The sequence below is a fragment of the Phyllobates terribilis genome, unplaced genomic scaffold (genome assembly GCF_046119375.1).
Source record: "Phyllobates terribilis strain yellow unplaced genomic scaffold, ASM4611937v1 Scaffold_13__5_contigs__length_258822181, whole genome shotgun sequence".
Taxonomy (NCBI): domain Eukaryota; kingdom Metazoa; phylum Chordata; class Amphibia; order Anura; family Dendrobatidae; genus Phyllobates; species Phyllobates terribilis.
The window spans coordinates 27,272,297-27,294,294 of record NW_027362773.1 but is presented as its reverse complement, the minus strand read 5'-3'; the positions used below and the strand labels follow the sequence as shown (position 1 = coordinate 27,294,294).

At 39.7% G+C, this 21,998-nt stretch overlaps 1 protein-coding gene across 3 annotated transcripts in view; it reads right to left on the bottom strand.

Moving 5' to 3' along the window:
* MYRF (myelin regulatory factor) overlaps positions 1–21,447 on the bottom strand; it is a 167,243-nt gene extending 145,796 nt beyond the window's left edge. For 2 of the 3 annotated variants that reach the window (XM_073657980.1, XM_073657981.1), the window contains exon 1: positions 20,977–21,447. In XM_073657980.1, coding sequence (XP_073514081.1) covers positions 20,977–21,022 — 46 coding nt within the window. In that variant the 5' untranslated portion in view covers positions 21,023–21,447. The remainder of the gene's footprint in view (positions 1–20,976) is intronic. The other variant, XM_073657982.1, reaches the window with a different exon arrangement.
* Positions 21,448–21,998: the final 551 nt, after the last annotated feature.

Here is a 21,998-nt window from a genome sequence, read left to right as displayed (position 1 = left end):
GCCCATAATAACTGCCCGGAAGGCGTCTGCACAATATCACCAATCAGTGACTCAGGCAATGCAGCCATATAGTGAACAATGTCTTCGCTCTTAGTGGAGCAGATTACTATCCATTATGAACCAATATCTTTTGACTCCCAGCCAGCCTGTAGGTGCACTAATTAAAAGTTACTCCTTTATAAAGTGAAGCTTACAACTCTGGCTTTTATGGAGCAGCACGGTGGCTCAGTGGTTAGCACTGTTATTTTGTATCGCTGGGGTCCTGGGTTCAAATCCCACCAAGGACAACATCTGCAAGGAGTTTGTATGTTCTTCCCATGTTCTTGCCTGGGTTTCCACCGGGTTCTCCAGTTTCCTCCCACACTCCAAAGACATAATGATAGGGAATGTAAATTGTGAGCCCCAAAGGGGACAGTGATGATGAAGTCTGTGAAGTGCTGAGGAAGTAAAAGCGCTACATAAGTGAGTAAAATAAATTATAACTCTTCCCCAAAAGCCACATCTAGTCATATAGGTCCACCAAAGGATCTATCAGCAAGGTTTAGAGCAGTATGATGACCCTTCCCCCTTATAGGGTATGTGAATAGTGGTTGTCCTAAAGGTAAAAATAGACACGCCAGTGAATACAACCATGGCTGAAAGTATTGGCACCCTTCAAGTTGTTCCAGAAAATTATGCCTGTTTTGGTATACACATGTTTATTTCCTTTTTATGTACTGGAACAACACAAAAAAACTGAAAAAAAGCAAACTGGACATAATTTCAGAAACAAAATCCCAAAAATGGGCAGGACAAAATTGTTGGCACCTTTCCAAAATTGCCGGTAAACAACTTTGTTTCAAGCATGTGATACTCGTTCAAACTCACCTGTGGCAAGTAACAGGTGTGGGCAATATGAAATCACACCTAAAACCAGATAAAAAGGGGAGAAGTTGACTCAATCTTTACATTGTGTGTCTGTGTGTGCCACACTAAGCATGGAGAACAGAAAGATGAGAAGACAACTGTCTGAGGATTTTAGAACCAAAACTGTTGAAAAATATCAACAATCTCAAGATTGAAAGTCCATCTCCAGAGATCTTGATGTTCCTTTGTCCACGGTGCGTAACATAATCAAGAAGTTTACAACCCATGGCACTGTAGCTAATCTCCCTGGATGTGGACGGCAGAGAAAAGTTGATGAAAGATTGCAACGCAGGATAGTCCAGATGGTGGATAAGCAGCCCCAATCAAATTCCAAAGATATTTAAGCTGTCCTGCAGGCTCAAGGTGCATCAGTGTCAGCGTGAACTATCCATTGACATTTGAATGAAATGAAACGCTAAGGCAGGAGACGCAGGAGGACCCCACTGCTGACACAGAGACATAAAAAAGATAGACTGCAGTTTGCCAAAATGTACACGAGTAAGCCAAAATCCTTCTGGGAAAGCGTCTTGCGGACAAATGAGACCAAAATAAAGCTTTTTGCTAAAGCACATCCCACATATAGATCAAACATATGATACATAAATATTGAAGTCCAGGATACAGATAGATAACACCTCAATAAGTAAAGAATGCATTAAAAGTTGGGGGGGGGGGGAATTAGAGGATTCAGGAATCATCTTATATTGTACTGATGTCGCCTCCACCGGGGATCTTTTTTGAATCAAAATAAATGATTAATATATTCTAGCGGTACTCTTAGTGGCTAATCTTGCGATTATGATCTATGACTGTTAGATAAGAATAGGCTTTTGTGAGAGACTCTGAATGGTTGGGTCTCTCTGGACTACATGTCATCTTGTTAGACGTTATAGCCTATAGCTTGATGTCTTTCTATATATCCATCTGAGCTAACAGCATTTGATCAATTTTTCACAAATTTTATGTCTATTTCTATGTTATACAGTATTTGTTTGTGTGCCTTAAGGCAATATTTTAATGATATATGGTAAAGGTTATTTTTTATGTTTTTTTTATGTGAGATATAATTATATACCCATGAGGTTATCCTATTTCTGTAATCTGATCCTATACATTATATCACCCAAGGATAACCCCATGTGAAGTGGTATTCACTATTCTTGTCTTCTAGTTGGTATTACATCCATTGTTTTTAAACCTGTAACTTTTTTCCTTTGATCAATAGTTTTTTCTTTTAGGCTACAAATCTTTAATGTACAAAACAATGAAGAACCACAGTGTAAATACGAGTCTTTGTATTGTGTTCTGCAATGGTTAATCTCTGCATGCTTTACTGCGTGATCAATATCACAGCTTTACCTGTCGGAAATAAAGCTAAAATCTACTGCATATATATCTGGCACACATTTTTATACATGGTATATTTAATGATACAGTATTTAAATGGAATTTGCAATTGTGATGATAATAAACATTGAAAACATATCATTAATGATTGTAATGTCATTTTTCTCAAAGATGAGACTTTGCTATAAGTGTATTCAGTCGGGGCAATCCTGGAGAATATTTATGGCATTTATGCCTGGAAAATGTCCTACTTATAAACATTAATGTGTTTATAGACTAGAATATGGGAAAAAGTGTCCTTGTGGCATACATACAGCAATGTGCTCCACAATCCTGCAGCCACAACTATATTGAAAAACGTAGTCAACGATTTTCAAAATCCCTAACCCTCAGCTGTATTAAGTCTGTATAGGTGTCATGGGTGTGTCAGAAGTGACAGACAGTCGCTCTGCAGTTGGTTGCAGGAGATCTCTTCGTTTGGCATTACAGACATCTTCTTAGAAGCTGTCTCTCTAGGACCCAGCAGCTACCTTCCTCTTGCTAATTAACACCCTGGGCTGGGTGTATAAATACCTGCTGTTTGTTAGAGGGAGGTGCCGGCGATATTCACATGACCCCTTGTGAAGGCTTGAGCAAGAGCAGTACTTCTTCCTCTCTGGAGCTAAGAGGACGTGTGTTCATCTCTCTGAACTTAACTAAAGCTAAGCTATCTTCCCTTGTTTGTTCCCCCTTGTTGTCTTAAGTTGTCAGTGGGGATCGACTAGAGCACATCCCCTTCCTTCCCTAGAAAGGGCCAAATGCCAGGGAAAGACAGGGCGAGGTTCCTGTGCGGCGATTTGTGCAGAACCAATATAGGGACGTTAGGGGAGACAGGGTGATATAAGGTCAGCCTAGGAGGTCTCCACTACCCCCTTTCCCTAGAGTCTGGGCCTCCTTTTCCCCCTTTTATTTGTGTTGCACTTAGTCTTTCCTACACCTTGCGTGACAATAGGTTTTAAATGCCCCCTTACATTGCGAGGACTGTAAAAGCTCACCAGAAATCTCGGGAGCAGCAGGACAAATGAAGTGCAACTCAACAGAGATGAATGCAAGCAAAAACAGCCCAGATGGTGGAGCACACTGCACACCTAACATAAGACTAGGAGTCTTAATGCCAAGACACTGGTGTTTGTCTAATTGGGCCTTATATAGGTCTAGGGAGATGATGTCATTAATCCACGACGGGCAACTTGCAAAACTCAGCGTGGAGCACAACAGAGGGCAGCAGACCAAGAGGAAGGAAGCGTAGACCATCATACCTCAGACAGGTGTGTAACATCAATAATATAAAGATATTTTACATTCTATCATTCTATATTTTACGCTCTTGCATTTCTCGTTCTCTTACTTACTTAGAAAGAAAACAGTGACATTGTTACCATTTTACTACAGTCAATTTGTTATTGCTAATTATTGCCAATTTATGAGATAGTCGGAGTTGGAGTTGAAGTGTAAGAAATTAGAGGAGTTGGTTGGAGTCAGAATCTAGGCTTCCCGACTCCACAGCCTGGGGACCAGATGACTCTCTGATGTGTATGGTGGCCTCCTGACTCTTTCATAACCGATGACATCAGGGGAATAATAACACCCTTTTCATTTGTTCTTATGGAGATAATCCGGCTCACTCAACTCTCCCCATACAGAACACATACATGCTAACGGAAGGGTATGGACACTTCAAAGTGGTTGACCTTGAGGATTTTATGAAATTGTTATCAAAATTTAGCACGTTAGGATACGATTTTATTGCACTTATTAATATATAAGTATTATAGGTTCTTCTGTATTTGTTAGTGCCGTCTTCCTCATAGACTACACTGTTCTCCTGTCCAAAAAATTACCCCTGATGGAGGAGCATGGGACCAGACTAATACACTGCACATGGGGAAGTGTTTTTGTCAATTGGAGGAAGCTAATGGTCAAGTCTGGTCACATGTTCCTCCATCAATTGCCATTTTATGGTCAGGAGAGCTGTGCAGTCTGTGAGGAAGGCAGCACTATGAGGCGGGCGGCGCTCTACAAAAGGGAGAATCTGTAATACCTAGCAAGTGTCCCAAAATCGTATCCCCAAAACATTTGTTACAATAAAGATAAAATAGACGTCACCTTACGCTTCGGGATGATAAAAAAAGAAAGTTCTTATTTGTATATAATGAGACATTTTAACTCAAAGTAGAGAAGAAACTTTCAGAACTTTTCATTCTACCATAAAAACACTTAATTTACATTTTGTAATTAGATCATGTCAAGCTGATCTCAGTTTATAGCTAAAGATGACAGTGCTCTATGCAGGATCGGTGTATGTCATAGGCCATAGAAAGCCCCCTCAAAGAGACCCCCCAAGATTTTTTGTAGATGTGATATAATATTAGCATGCTAGAGATCTGCCCAAAATATGGTACTGATTCCTAATGGGCAAATATAATAGATGATCTATTGATAAATGGGATAAGTAAACTATTAATCATAACCAAAGAACTCACATAGTTGGCTCAAGTTCCCCATACATGACTAATGACTAACGTCAGCTGAACCTGCAGATATTGGCGAGATCGTCTGACAATCTAATGTGTATGGGGGCCTCCACACTTTCCACCTTTGTGAAGTCTGGGGGGAGTTAAAGCCGTTATCCAGGACTATTGTGTATGGCGCAGATCTCTGCCGGCACAGAGTGGTCATAGACCGCTCCTTCCAGCGATTCAGCGGCTTCCATTGACATCACTTCGACAGAGCAGCGGCTTCTCTTCTGCTCTGTTGACAATGTCATGCTGATTGACAGCTGGCTCCCCGCTGCCTAACTGCGGGAAGCTATCTGTAAATCAACATGACGTCAGAAGTCACGCCCCATCGACAGAGCAGAGTGGAAGAGGAAGATGATGTGGAGCACCTGAATCGCCGGTAGGAGCAGTTCGTGATCACTCTGATCCGGCCATGGGTGTTTAGGCACATAGTAAAAAAATGCCCTGGATAACCTCTATAAGGGTCCAGCATGTCTGATTTCAGACTGACGATACTTTTGTTCTCCCGGGAGATAAACCACTGCCAGCAGAGTCCGACAGCAGCTCTCTCAAGGACAATACAGGGGCGATCGGCCGAGCTGAACGCTCCTATGTTTGGGGGAGCGAGGGAGGACAGCTGTTGGCCGAATAAATGTTCATCCAACATTTATCTATTTTGCATTGGAGGATTTAGAATGAAACTTTGTGCATAGAGCAAAACAAGTGAAACATAGACCTCCATGGTGCCACCAATACCAAAGACAAGAAGATCCTTGAGCAGCTGCAGGGGTACAGGTCACTAATAATTTAATAACTTTTTTTTAGCAAACATCAAGGCAGCAAATTTCTGTACAATTTAAACAGACAAAGTGGAAAGGCCCCAGCTTCAAAGCAACTGCTCCCTCTTATCTCAGATCACACCAAGATTGCAGGAACATATGCTGCCAATATCCAAGACTATCATCCAACTGCTATAAAAAGGAAGTCTCATCCTTTATATCTTACGTGATAGATGTCCTACTCTCCGCAGGTAGTGAGGGCCAAGTATGAGAGGGAAGGTTCCCTGATACAGCACCATGCTCTTATTGCTATGGCACAATTTGGTCCCCAATTGCTGAGTGTCCGCTCACTGTGAAGGGGATCTGTTGGCTTTTTGTTCACACTATTTTTTTTTTTAAACAAGACATTCCAAAATCTGCGCTAATTTATTTTTTTTTATATACTTTTATGCAGGGCTGAGTTTTATTTTTATTTCAGATACAGTCATGAGAAAAACTAAGAACACCCACTTTTCTAGAGTTTCACATATCAGGATATAATAATAATAATAAGAATAACAATAATTTAAAAAAAGCATCAATTCCTTACAAGGTCTCAAAATGAGGTTAATACCACCTCCGAGGAACAACAACACAGGACAAATTATTGTGTATTATTTATCAAATACTACACCAAAATGCAGAAATAGTGCTTGAAAAATGAAGTGCTCCCCATGAATCAATAGCTTGGAGTAATTTTGTCTCACTCTTCTTTACAACATTGCTTAAAGGGGTTGTCCACAACTACGACAACCCTGTCTCAATCTGAATTTTGCCCCGTTAAAATAAAAACACTTATACTCACCTCCAATGGCGTCGCTGTTCCAGCGGTGTTGGCACTCGTGGTCCCAGTACTCTCGTGAGGTTGTGATGTCACGCGATCCAATCAGCGCTGGCGTCACTGTCCTTGCCTTCAGTTGAAAAAATAATCTAGAGGAAGTGAGGCTGCGGCTGGTCACTCACTTCCTCGAAGGACGGCACCGGCACTGGAGGCGAGTATAGGTGTTTCTATTTTAAAGGGAGCAAACATTCTGAATAAGAAGGGGTTGTCCTAGTAGTGGACAACCCCTTTAAGTTAATTGAGATTTATGGACACGTTTTCATGCTATTACAGTCCCATCAAAACGTTTTAGTTGGGTTGAGGTCTGGACTTTGACATCAGGGACCCTTCTGAGCGGTTTTGTAAAAAAAGATAATATTTAGAAAAATCGACCACTCTGACACTGCCCACTCTTTTATTAAATAAAAAGGGAAGCCCCAAACTGGTGAGAAGTTCTCCTTAAAGAGGACCTTTCACCAGGTCAAAAGTGGCCAGTTTTGGCTTAGTTTATTCCCGCTGCTCCCCTGAGTATGTATTTCTTTTTTTGTTTGTTTCTTTTAAATCCAAACATGTATAGTTTATTTTATTTAAGTGGCGAAAAAAAATTTGGAAATTCGTAAAAAAAATTTTTTTGCTTGTGTTGCCATATTCCGAGACCCATAACATTTTCATTTTTCGGGATATGGGGCTGTGTGAGGGCTTATTTTTTGCGCCCTGAGCTGACGTTTTTACTGATAACATTTTGGGGTAGATATGATTTTTTGATCGCCTCTTATTGCATTTTTTTTAATGTTACAGCAGCCAAAAAAGCCTTTTGATTTGTTTTCTCGTTACGCCATTTACTGATTGGATTAATTTACTTACTTTATATTTTGATATATCGGACTTTTATGAAGGCAGCGATACCAAATATGTGTATTTTTTTTAAATTGTTTTATTTTTAATGGTGCAAAAGGGGAATGATTTGAACTTTTGAGTTTTTTATTTGCTTTCTAACTTTTAAAAACTTTTTTTTTTTTACTTTTTACTTTATTTAATAATCCCCTTAGGGGACTTGAAGCTGCGATTGTTTGATCGCTTGTGCTATACATAGCAGTGTATCAGCCCTGGTTTCTATAGCAGAAATCACAATATCCTCTGAACGCCGGCTACAGTAAATGTACGTCATATGTCATGAAGGGGCTAAAAGATGGAGATCCCCTGTCAGGTCAAAATATATATAAAAATCTAAGAATGTGTAGTTCAACTTTATATGGACTATGTTTTTTGCATTTATTACACCTAGATTTAGTAAAGTTTTTGGATTTTCTTTGTGATTATTTTTAGGCATTCACAGTAAAACAGAGGCAACTATAACATGGCTACTTAACAAATCATCACTCCTTCAGTAGCCAGTGACAGACACTTGTTGCCTCCTAGCCATTCCATGTGTAAGATGGCTTATTATTATAAAAATTGCTTATGATCCCAGCTTAAAAAAAAACCTAAAATGATTTAGGGACGTGTCTCTTTAACTTTTCATAAAAGTCTATTTTGGGGCAATAGAAAATCAAAACACTCCATTAATTGTTGGAGTTTGGAGATATTTTTATACTCTAAAGTTTAAATCTCTTGGATTGAGAGAATTTCATCCAGTCTGATAAATCCTCTTTAAAAGAGCCACTAGCTTTTGTTCTATAAACAGCATATGATTTAGGTGGTTTATATGCCCAGGCGGGCACTGGGAACTCCATTAATCTCTGCTGATTCCATGTTGTTATTTTATAGTGTCCAAACCTGGAGATTTTTAAACAGCTGAAACAGAATAAGATAAGAAGTCTTATTGTTAGGGCTGGACTATGGAATGAAGGGGTTACACTTTGTACACATGGCCTCTCCTGGAATATCCGAGCTCTACACCTCCCCCAACTTTCCTCTAAACATTTTTTCCAATACCCATTTTTTTAACAACCTCTTATCTCATAAATTAGCTGAGAGCTGGGGATGCCACATATTTCCAGACTGCCGTAACTCTTCCCCTCCAGAGGGCCCAGTTTCTATTGAAATGCCAGCCAAGGGTCATCCAAGCTCACCTCGCACCTCTCCAACAATATGGTGCAGGCGGTCAGGTACTATAAACAGTCACAAACAAGCTGCATTCCCAAACACAACCGCTCTGACCTTGTATCCCAGAAAACACCTGATCTGTGTCACATTCTGACAGCCCCTCCACAGCCATAGGGTTCCCCTTCTAGGAGGGGAGAACTTACCGAAACCACTTCTATGTGGAAAACGTATTAACTCTGGATGGCGCTGGGTTTCGCCATACAGGACAGAAGAACATTGTGTTCGTCTCCACTGTTCTTACATTACCCCCTCGTTGGCTCAAAAGGGGGCTACTGCACAGATCACCTAAACAGATTGGAACCAGCCGGAGCGGACCCCCCTCCAGGAATACATAACTTTCTCTATAATGCATGCCCCCTCTTTGGACCATATATGACATGTATGAAGTTAATTAGAAAAAAATGTATGCAAAGTTTTCTTAGATGTTTTAGTTTATTTTATTATTTTTAGCATGAATACATGCATGATAATACCTGAAAAACCTCTTTATCCACAGTCTTACAACATAGGCTCCAAAAATCAGATTTAAAAGCATTTGGCACTATGGTTTATGAAGAAGCGGAGCTCTTAGATAAACTAGTTCCACACATGAATTATTTTAAATTCACATCTATACATTTTTTTTCAAGGGGTAAAATTTAATAAGACGTAACCTGGAACCTTAGAGAAGATTCACTTATTACCTAAATGGGGAAATGTTCAGTATTCTGATATACGTACTGCTATTGTTTAATGGGTACATATAGATGTTATGTATAGATGGTGTGTTTGGCTTGCGGCCATTCACGTCATCGTCCCATCCCCTGATGAAGCCGCTAAAGCAGTGAAACATATTGGGGGGACGTGTGCTATTATAACTTTGTCCTGTTCTACCATAAATGATGACACCCAATGGTGTCATCAGAACAAATATATAAATGATCATAGAAATAAAACTGTTCGGTAGATTAGGGACAACCTTTTAATACCATTACTGTATTTTAATGTAATAATGAATAAAAGTTTATGGCCTTATAGTGAGAGATATTATATGGGGTTCTCCCCATTTGGGTAATAATTGAATGTACATTCCTTTGGGCTATTGCTAGTCCTCTTTTGATTTTGGTCTTAGGGGAGATTGCTCCTTTGTGTCGAAGATCTCACACTATTATCCATCAGCTCAAGCAAATGATGTCAGCATTATTATATTTCAGTTGATTGTCAATAAATTGGTGACCCATTCCACAATTTACTATGGAACCCTAGTTACGCTCTAGCTTAGAATATTGAAAAGATGTCTGCTTCTACATATACTGGGAAAAAATCTGTGACATGTCTTTATTAGTATATATGATACAATTTATTTCTTTACAGGCACCCCCAACACACAGCAATTCTGAGATAAAGGGGGATCTTTGTGGATGTAACTACTAGTATAACATTATCATTAAATATGTACGGGGTGTCCCTAAAGTCTGGACACATAGGCAAAAATGCATATTTTCAAGAAATGAAATGTATTAACATTTTATTTAATTTGAATTGTAAACAACTTCTTCAATATGATTTCCATCATTGGCGATGCAACGGTTGATGCACTTTGCAAAATTCTATTACAGTTAATTAAATTAATAAAATTATAGTTAATTTGTCCAGAGTTTAGGGACACCCTGTATATATAAAATGCTAATAATGATAAACCATGAGATGCAGATATTAGGATAAGTATTATTATACTGGGTGTGCTCGTGGCCTTGGGTCTTGAGGTGCTACATTATGGATACAACTGCAACGGTTTCCAGTGCTGGTGGAAATATTTCCATATTTTGTTTTCTCTTCAGGACTAACAGTATAAGATAAGTACGTAGCCTTGTAAGGGATATAGACTATGAAAATCAAACCTTAGGCTGCGTTCACACGTTCAGTATTTGGTCAGGATTTTACATCAGCATTTGTAAGCCAAAACCAGGAGTGATCCGAGGGAGAGACGAGGGAGGTGGAGCAGGTGCTACTTCAGGACTGACCTCAGGTGGATGGCAAGCACAGGCGGGCAAGGCTGATGGACAGGCGGGCACAGATGATAAACAGGCAGGCTGGCACGGCTGATGGACAGGCAGGCAAGCATGGCTGATAGACAGGCTGGCCGGCAAGGCTGATAGACAGGCAGGTATATAGGAATACACGCACTGGGACCGGAAAACTAACAAGAGTGTTATGAACAAGCTTACAACGTTGCTCAAGCACCTCCATGTTGGAGGAGGTGCCTTAAATAATAAGTGTCCTCCAGCAATTGGCTGAGGACACTTTACTACGGCGTGGCCCCTTTGAGAAGCTGGGAGCATGCGCACCCTAAGCACAGTGCCCGGGGATCTGCTTGCTGTGCGTGTACCTTGGGCAGCATCAGGAAAGGGGAGGAGGAGCGGGACATTCTGGCCGGGGGCCGGGGTGGTGAGACTAAATACTCAACATGTGAATGTGGACTAAAGGGTTCGCTCACACGAGCATATAACCCGGACGAGTGCTATGCGATGTTTTATCAGCTAGCTCTCGGCCCTATGTTATGCTATGGGGCAGTACAGATCAGTGTTTTTTTCTCATACCAATTTGACATGAGAAAAGAATTGCAGCATGCTGTGAGTAGATCTGCAAATCAAATCACACTGGGCCATTCTAGTCTATGGGTGTGTGTAAATAATCGGATTGCACTTGGATGATATCTGAGTGCAGTCTGATTTCTGCGGATGGACAGAATGGAAAAGAAAGAGAATCAGATCACACTATGATCACACTCTGATCAGTTTGATCCCAGTGTCATTGACATAATCGGTCTGAATCTCTTGCATGACAGAATCTAGGCACGTGTGAGCCCTTAGAGTTCTAATGGCTGCCTCCGTTCTGCAGAAACAGAAGTACAATCAAATATGCTAATAAGGGAGCTAGGTGTACCCTCGGTGTGGCTAATCAGCCCCGGTCTGCCCACTGGTTTTGCATATCCCTACCTCCCTCCCTGGTGATTGTCAGCACTGACCTTCCCAGAGAGAGCACTGTCTACAGAGAAAGCCAATGCTGTCAATCACTAGTGATGGAGCCTCTTGGCCACACCCATGGTGCACCGAACATCCTAATTAGCATATTATATTAAAAATCAGTTACGGCAATTCAAGCACTAAAGGTATTAATTTCATAGGGGTCATATCCCCTACTGTGCTCAGTTTATACTGTCAGACTCCATTTTCATAGAATAGATAAATCATGAAGAATAACATCACAATATGTTTATTCTGACATCAATTTAGCTAAGTTATATCATCAAATCTATAAAACACTAATAATGTGCTCTTTGTGCAAAAAAATCCTGTTGGCAATGCCCAGTCTGTTTCCTCTAGTCCAATGATGTTGCTTAGAAATAAACCCACCTCCTGGCATGATTAGGTGGTGTTTACTCAGGGATTTCCAGTAGATAAGGTGCATTGCACGTAGGATGTCATGAAAAAAGTACAACTGTGCATTTCCACGTACAAGCTTTTCTATGAGTTAGAGGAAGGTGTCAACATACAGTCACATTTTTTCAATGAAAACTCTAGATCGTGATGTTCAAAACCATAAAAAAGAAAAAAAGATAATTGTCCTCACATCTGACTTTGCTAAGTAGTGCTATGGCGTCTGCTTACAAGAGATCCACAGCTACACTATACGGACAAGTACTGGCCCCCTCCACATTACACCTACAGGAGCTTTTCGCATCCCATTCTACATCCATAGACATTAATATAGAGATAGTTTTCTCCTTTGCAGATAGAACAGCTTCCTCTCTACTGGGAAGACTTTCTACAAGATTTTGGAGGAGTCTGTGGGAATTTTTGCCCATTCAGCCAGAAGAGCATTTGTGACGCCAGACCCTGAAATAGGAAGAGATGGCCGGGCTCATAATCTCCATTCAAGTGTGTTCCAAAAATGTTGGATTGGGTTGAGGTCAGGGCCCTCTGTGGCCACACCAAACTCCCACCAACCAAGCCTTTATGGACCATGCTTTGGGCACCATCATGGGGAATAGAAAAGGGCCTTCCCTAAAATGTTCCCACAAAGTTGGAAGCTACAATTGTCCAAAGTCTTGGTTTGCAGAAGAATTAAGACTTCACTTCACTAGAAGTAAAGGTCAGACCCCTGAAAAAAAAAAGCCATAGTATTACCCCTTCTCCACCAAACTTTACACTTGGCACAATGCAATCAGGCAGGTCAACTTCTGCTGATGTTTCCCATACCCAAACTCATACATCAGACTGCTGGATAGAGAAGGGTGATCATCACGCCACAGGACATGTTTCACTGCTACAGAGTCCAACATTGGCAAAATGCTTCACTGCACACTATCCAATGATCAGCATTGTGCTTGGTGATGTAAGGCTTGCTGGCAGCTGCTCGGCCATGGAAACCCATGCCATCAAGCTCCAGGTGCACAGATTTTGTGTTAGTCAGCAGAGCGTTGATGACTTTTATGCACCTCGGCACTCGGTGACCCCTTTCCGTAACTTCACCTGACTTTGTGGCTGAGTTGTTGGGGTTCCTAAACACCGCTAAATGTTAATTATGGAAGATTTAGGAAGGAAGAAAATTCTCGCACTGACTTGTTACACCGGTGTTGTCCTATTAAGGCCACCCTGGTATCAGTGAGCTCTTCAGGACCACCCATTCTGCCCACATTAGTAAAAGCAGACGGCACAGCAAGGGGCCTGGATCTTACACACCTGTGACAATGGGACTGAGTGAAAAACCTGAATTCAATGATTAAGTCGTATATTTTATTATTATACATATACATACTTTTGTCCATATTGTGTATATCAGATCTTTTTTTTTTCAAGTATTCCTACGAATCCTGACTGATCACACTGTGGTGGGGTATTTCAGGTTCCTGATATGGGGGGGGGGGGGTGTGCACCTTGCCACTTCATTTGGCTTTTCTTGGTCCCACACTGATCTCACAATAATCAATGTATAAAATTAAAATTCCCTTTAAGATTATTGAGATATTTGATCAGTTCCTAAACCACGTTGTGCTGGGAAAAAGGGAAGGACAGTAGAATTGATGAGGTTGGGAATGATGAGCTGAGTCCTGTATACCGAGCAGCTATTAACCAGATCTTTGCTGTTTCCAGGTAAGGACCTCTCTGCGGTGATAAGGCTGAGGCAGATAGGTTTATATAAATGCGATCCGTTTAGATCTATTTTACGACTTCACTTCCTCTTTATGTCGTTCATAGATATGGAACAAGAGCGAGGTTATTCCTTTGGGCTGAATGTCACTTATCAACCTTCTTTCACTTTCATTCCAAATGAAATTTGCACTGGGAAAGGCGCAGACGGACATCATGTCATCGGCAGCCGGTGCCACATAGTGGACTCTGATGTAGGAATCCCTCTGGCTTTACAATCCCATTGTGTAATATGTACAGGAGCGGCGTCAGTGCCAGGCAGGTCACAGCAGATATTCAGGACCGCAGGGCATTACCTTCTCGATAGGCATGATCTGAGCATGAAGTAGGGGCCACCTACCTGAATATACAAGATTTATCTTAGAGTGTCCAGGGTTGACCTTATATTAAACGGTGCTATGTATATTACTCTTGGCTCCTTCAATAAGATTTGCTGCAATATAGGAATAACCATACTATATGGTGCTAAAATAACAGTGCCATACTGTACATTGGTCAAATAATGCTTACCGTACATACAGCTGTGTGCTGTACAATACCTCCGCCACCATAAACTGCAAAGATAATATTCTAGAACATATATTTCTACAAGTTAGCTAATGTATAGCACCACACACCCGCAAGAGGAAAAAACATCAACTATAGTAACCATTTAAATAATAATCCTTAAACATTCAAAAGGTAATTTTATTCCACATTAGTTTCCACTACAAATGCTGCATTAATATCTAAAAGGCATCTATATTGTCCCAAAGGGTACATATGTCCTGTGCATATATATGGTTCACAAGTAGAATGCTGGATATCTGTAATTTCTTTTTGATCCTTTTTTATTCAATTTTATCTTGTGTCTATTGTTCAAATAAAGTATATATTTTACATCTCCAATGAAGCATACACAAGGAAAAAACAAATAAAAATGAGACTCCCCCAGAAGAAGGCTGCAGCGTCGAAACGCGCGTCGGAGACCGGGCGCCACACTCCAGAATGGGTAACCTAATTTTTTTTTATTTTCATCTGTTTTTACCCTGTGCATGCTTCATTGCGTATCTGCAACCGCTGTGTTGAATATTATATATGCAATCCTGTCTAAATCAATACCATGCCATGACTGGCTCTATACGTACGATAATGTACTAGCAATGTTTTGCTATGTCTAATAATACTACTATACAATGATTGTTGTTAGAGGGTTAGTCCCAGAAATGCAAGTTATGGATAGGGGATAACTCGTGTACACCGGGGTTCCTTTTGACTACCGGGACCCACAGAGATCTTGAGTACAGGGATCTAGAATCACAAGAATGGGCCCTGTTGAGCGGAGGTGTGCATGTTTGACCTCTGCTCCATTCATTATTATTATTATTATTATTATTATTATTATTAAAGCGCCATTAATTCCATGGCGCTTTACATGTTACATTAGTTTGAACAAAAACATGTCAGCGACTGGTACAGGAGGAGAGAGGACCCTGCCCGCGAGGGCTCAGAATCTAGAAGGGATGGGTGAGGATACAATTCTGGAAATAACCCTTTACTATACCTGGTGATGCCAGGCAATCAGTGCCCACCCTTCTTCAGAAGAGGTGGCTGATACACCCTGGCTGACAGTTCACACACCCCCAAGCCCATCCCTGACAATCTTATGGCCAAAGCAGAATAACAAAGAAGAGACCAAATGAAAAAATAAGATCAGGAACATTAGGCTGTGTGCCCACGATGCGTTTTTTAAGCGTTTCCGCAGTGGCAAAAATGCTGCAGAAACGCATTAAAAACGCATGGTAGAAGGTCTGCCATGTTCCCCAATGATAATCCGCATGTGCTGTGCACATGCTGCGGAAATTTCCGCTGCGGATTATCATTGCGGAAAAAAACGCAGCACTACCAATTATTTTGCGGAAGCGCTGCGTTTTCGCAGCCATTGACTTGCATTAGAATGCATGCAATCCACATCACTGGATCTGTACATGTGGAATCCAAGCATTTCAATGTGCGGATGGTACCCGGGTGTGGAGGACAGGAGACTCTCCTCCGGACACGGGTACCATAGAACCTGTGAAAAAAAGAATAAAATTAAAAATAAATGTTATATTTACCTTCTGATGGCCCCCGGTCTCCTTGTCTTCACTTGCCGGCAGATTGCGGTGGACTGAAGGACCTGCGCTGACGTCACAGTCATGTGACTGCAGGTCTTTCAGTGGACGGACGGAGCGAAGCAAGACTGCGGGGGCCATCGGAAGGTAAGTATAGATTTTTTTTCTATTTTTTACCATTCTTTTGGTTATACTATATAAATACATGCCTGTTGCATGGATTTATATAGTGTGACCAAGTTGAAAAGCACTTTACAAGTGATGCTAAAATCGCTCGGAAAGCGCTTGTCAACCCGCATGCGGAAATGCAAGTGAAGAACGCTTCACATCCGCATGTCCCTGGCAGGAAAAACGCATGTACAATCCGCATCTACAATCCGCATGTACAATCCGCATGCGTTTTTTCTGCCAGGGAGATGCAGAAACGCTCAGGAAAAATCCGGAGCATTTCTGCATCGTGGGCACATAGCCTTAGTGTTATTCCCATCTTCATAGATGGATATTTTCGGATAGTGCTTGTAAAAACGAGCACTTTTGCAATTTACTTCTTTTTAAAATTTCTATTTGCTCTTGAGGTGTTAACACTTTTCTTTACAGATCGTTGTCTAGGAGACCAACCACTGCTGCTGCCTAGCTTGTAAGCACTGCGCTGAAGCCGGACGAGATCAGTAGGTAACAGCGAGTGCCAGCAATCCTGGACGGCTTCAAAACAAAAAGCTCAACAGAAAAGAGCCTATAAGCATTGTTCTGCTATCTAGCAGCAGTGGTCGGTCTCCAAGGAAACAAGAAAAGTGTTAATATCTCAAGAACGGTTGAAAATTTTAATAAGCAGTAAACTGCAAAATTGCTTGTATTTGGAATAATTCTGACAATAAACATTTGTGTAGATGGGAATAATCCTTTAGTGAAGCATTAGTGTATTGCTCTTACAAGGGAAATACAATTTTCTAAATAAAGTCCATTTTAGTAATTGTTAAAGGGGGTTTCCTAGCAAATGATTAGTTGGGGGTCCATCACTAATCTTTACAATAAGGGCATCTCCTTCAGTTGATAAATAACAACATATACACGCAACTTTTATGTCTGTAGGGTCCTTGTGCCCCATATGGAAGGCCAGGGGATTAAAGACAGTAGGTGCAGGGGTTGCAATCGCACCCGGGCCCTGGAGCCTGAGGGGCCCAAAAGGTCCTTTTGGCTTGTATAAAAAAAACAAATACTGTTGAAGACCTGCAATAATTGTTGGCGCAGTTGGCGCTTTCGCATTGGGGCCCATGAGCGTTAAGTAACGGCACTGTGAGAGGCCTGTTATAAAGGCTGTGATATATGTAATATACGTTTGTTCTTGTTTTTTTTAACACCTAAAACCAATGGGAAAAAGTTATGAAAATTATCACACAGCAACTAATCAGATTGAAGACAAAATAAGAGTTGAATCTGATTGCTTGCCAATACAAACACATTGGTTTTTTTTTACTTTGCACTAGTTTCGATAGAGGTCCCCCACTGGAGGAAGATCTGTCAATCAAAACTACAGAACAAAACAAAACAAAGTGCAAGTGTTTCCCATAGCAAGAAATCAACCAAAGCAACAATCATCTCTGATGGTTTTTAGAAAATGAAAACAAGATCTGACTGGGTGCTCCGGGAAATTCCTGCACTTTCTTTTGCTCTATTTGGACCGGTCTCATAATTGATCTTTTATTTGTGGCAGAAGTTCACTCCCTACAGTATTCATATAAGGCCTCATTCACACATCAGTATTTTTCATCAGTATTTTGTATGCCAAAACCAGGAGTGTCTCCAAAACACAGAACAGGTGTCAATCTTTCAATTATAGTTTTTCTCTGTAAGTTCCACTCCTGATTTTGGCATACAAACACTGATGATAAATACTGATCAAATACTGACGTGTGAATGAGGCCTTAGACACATTCCTACGTTAAATTTCATTAGGATTCCTTTAATCCAACACTTAAAAGTTAAGAACTTTGAATAGTTTACAAAACTGCAAAATTATCTAAAGTATTTACAAATAACACCTAAAGTTCTAAAATATATAAATTATATGAGTGTCAATAATATAAATAAAGAACAAGAACATATGAAGAAATATGAGACCTTGGATTTATAATTAAAGTCAGCAGCATTTAGGACTTTTTCCTGGAGAATCTGAACTTCTAAAAGTAATTTTTTGTCTCTTTTGATGACTGGTAATTCAGAACACTGCGCCCAATAATCCCATAAAAACAGAATTCCACATAGAAATTATTTCCTAAGCTCTAGAAACAAATCTATATAAATGTTTCAAAATGTTCTTGTACTGTAGATATAATTCATTAAAAGGTTTCAGCTAACATTTCTGGAATATTCTTCCACCACATGTCCCATTTGAGAGTAAGCAATGGGTCCGATTCATTATTGCATTGGCGTTTTTGGTGCTTTGCAACCTATTCAGCTTTCTATTTGTCACTTTTATATGTGGAAATCCTTTTTTTTGTTCACCACTATGGGTGGAGTTTAGGGTTTTTTCAGATGTTTTCGCAAGACTTTTGTGACTTTTTGAAAAGTCACAAAATTAAAATTTGTCACAATAGCATTAAAGAGCCCACCCTCCCCTGCGGTAACTTTATGAATGACTGTAACTTTGGTGCGACATGCGACTTTAAAGTAGCAAAACAGGTAAAAAAAAAAAAAAAAAAAAAAAGAGCATTTTTAATTTTGTGCAAAATTAATGAACCACTTGCATCATTTTGTGACATTTGGTGCAAAAAATATCGGTGGATGCTACTAAAAAGGAAAAAAGAAAAGTGACGTAAAAAAAAAATCAAAATGATGAATTGGCCCAATGTATTTTCACATTGCACAAGATCTATAGATAATTCATTTATAAATAACGAAGGTCTAAAGTCAATAATATCGCTTGCACAAAATGGCTTATTATTTACCTGCCATATTCCACACAATGCCTTATGATGTATAAGAAAGATTGTAGCACATGTCACTATACTCTTACAGAAAAATCGAGCCATTACAGCAAGTGTAACCTGTCATTCCTATGTGGCAGCCAAAAAATAGGTGATCAATGGCGCAATACCATTCAACTACTCTATACTCTAAAATAATGATCGAGCTACCGGCAGATGACTTTAAATTGATCAAATTGTTTGCAAATATGGTACAAATTTCTCCAGCATAAGTATTTGTTTTTATACATTTTAATGTGTGTGACAAATTGATAAATGTATATACATGTGTACATATTTTATGGCTATACTATTAGAATACATGCACCTACAGTAGGCCCATTCTCTAATAACAAAGCCCTAATCGCTTTCCCTAAAGAAGTCAAAACAATGTAATTATTATAATGAGGAATATTTTTTATTTGCAATATATGGAGAAAATGTTACCAGTTCACCATTTTTCAAAATGTATACATGTAAATATATATATAAAAATACATCTATGATATATATACATACATAAATAAATATATATTATTTATACATAAATAAATCAATAAATATATATAATAAATAACATAATACATTCCGTAATATAACAAAATATAAATATATAAATAAAACAATATAAATATTAAATATATATATTAATATATAAATAATAATAAATATATATATATACACACACATATACATACATACACACATATATAATAATATACTAATATATACTAATATACTTACCCCAACAGAAATAAATAAAAAACATATTTTTCTTGGTGCTATAAAATACATCTTCAATGCCATGATTTTATTTTTCTTCTATCTTTTAACTTGAACACACAATTTTAATGCACTCATGTTTTACTAATTGAAACTTATTCTCATTTTATGCATCATTTATCCAATCCGTTTAGGTCTTTTATTCTACCAACCTTAAGCAGCCTCCCACCCTTCCTCCTCCCAAAAAAATGGTGATGGTGTGACATGAATAATAATCTGATTATCAATTACACAAGTTGAAGTGATTCTGCGTACGAACATTTTATTATTGCCTATTAAAATTTTTATTTTCTCGAGGTGGAATTAAAAAAAACTTTTTTTTTATCCAGTTTGAACAAGTTTATAGCGATATGTAACCAAACTTGTTACTGGAAAAATTGAATTTTCCAATTGTGTAATTTTATACAAATCTGCCTGGCAGTCAGGTGAGATGTAACGTACTGGAAAAAATCAAAGGTGAGATCTTTCCACATTTTTTTTCTAGCTTTTATATGTTGATTAAACCTTTCAATAAATGTAAACTTTTCAGGCCATGATATCGGTATAAAAATACATTATAGGCAATAAACAATGAAAAGCAATAGTGAAATTGTTGCATGAAAAATGAGAGAAAAAAAACATAAAAATAATAATATATTGAATTCATTTATCACAGAACTAATCCAGAAGACTTCAAATAAGTTCCACTTCTTCCTTCCATTAAAACTTTTAACTTAAAAACCGAACCATATAAAAGCGGTCGTTCGTTGCATTCCTCCGAACTATTCTGCAGAAGATAATTGACGTCAGATTTTCACCGTCATTCGTTCTTGTGACAATAATCTTAGTCACTTTGGGTTGGTGATAGTGAATGTGGTAAATGGCGGTTGCACATTAGGTAGGATATACATATTGTTATGTGAGTGGCAATGCTTGCCCTTCGAGAATATGACCCTAAATCTCCCCCGTGGCGAGTTGTGTTATTCTTATCTGTGACCGCGTGAGATTCGTTCTTGAAGGACAAGTTACGTAACGTGGCTGAAGGTGTGATGTGCCAGTGGGATCGACTATTTTTAGGTCTTATCGTTTAAGATCAATGGAAATTTACAATTAAATAAATATTGATTATTGATGTAGATTAAGACATACACATGCGGCGCAATTTTTTTGCGTTTTTTCACGGAACAATATTTCTACATGAATGGTGCAAGCAGACGTACAGTCTGATGCTGAAATCATATTAACTCAATCGTCTCCTTGCATTTATCCATTGAGCAATGACAAAATTATACATGCTAAATAAACGTGGTGTGAACAGAGCCAAGGATACAAGTGAATCCAAAGACGCAACTCCACTACAACAGTCAAAGCTCATTGTGAATCTCCAAAACCACAGAGTTAGGACTCAGACACCCAAGGCAGTCAATCTTACCTTCAAAGAAGCGTTGTAAAGCCTCTGTCTCATCCACAACTTCCATGGCTCTGTCCTAGAGGTTTTCCGACAGTCCTAGGAGCGTACAGTCCAAGTTGCCATGAAGCTTCAGATGACTTGCCCAGAACCAGGCAGCAGATCTTCTCAATTAAGGTGTGAGGGTGCTGATAGCAGGTTACACAGGTCACACCAGACACAAAGGGATCAATGCAGGGACCTCAGCTGTCCAGTGACACTCTTCTCCCAGGGCTGGGACCCTCTGCCTCCAGGGAAGGACTTCTATTCCTACTCCAGACTTTCTGCCCTTATTCAGACTCTATGTTAAAGTTAAGGACATTCAGCATGCCTTTCTGTAGATCAGCTTTCTGTGGGACCTTGAGGACTATTCCTTCTCTCCTTTCTTTTGGGCAGTGTCAGGGTTAGTATAGTAACTTGTCTCCCTACTGCTCCTTCCCAAGGGAGGATGCTTTCAGCAAGATGTTTTTGTCTCCCCCTACTGGATACTCTGCAATATAGCCTAAAGTTTACACAGAACTGTATCAGAATCTGTATATTTTACACAGGGGTGGATTAAGAGTAGCAAGGGCCCCAGGCAGTTTAGAAGGCGCGGGCCCCCCACCCCACACACACCTGATGTAGCACATGTCACATGATCCCCTGTGATAGATCATGTGATAGTTCACGTGAAATTAATTTGGCACAATATTGATATATTAATTATAATATTTTTTTTTAGGCTGTGTGCCCACTATGCGGTTTTTAAGCGTTTCCGCAGCGGCAATTCCACTGCAGAAACGCTTGGTAGAAGGTCTGCCATGTCCCCCAATGATAATCCGCATGTGCTGTGCACATGCTGCGGAAATTTCCGCTGCGAATTATCATTACCACAGCACAACCAATTATTTTGCGGAAGCGCTGCGTTTTCGCCGCCATTGACTTGCATTGGAACGCATGGAATCCGCATCACTGCATCTGTACATGCAGAATCCAAGCGTTTCAATGTGCGGATGGTACCCAGGTTT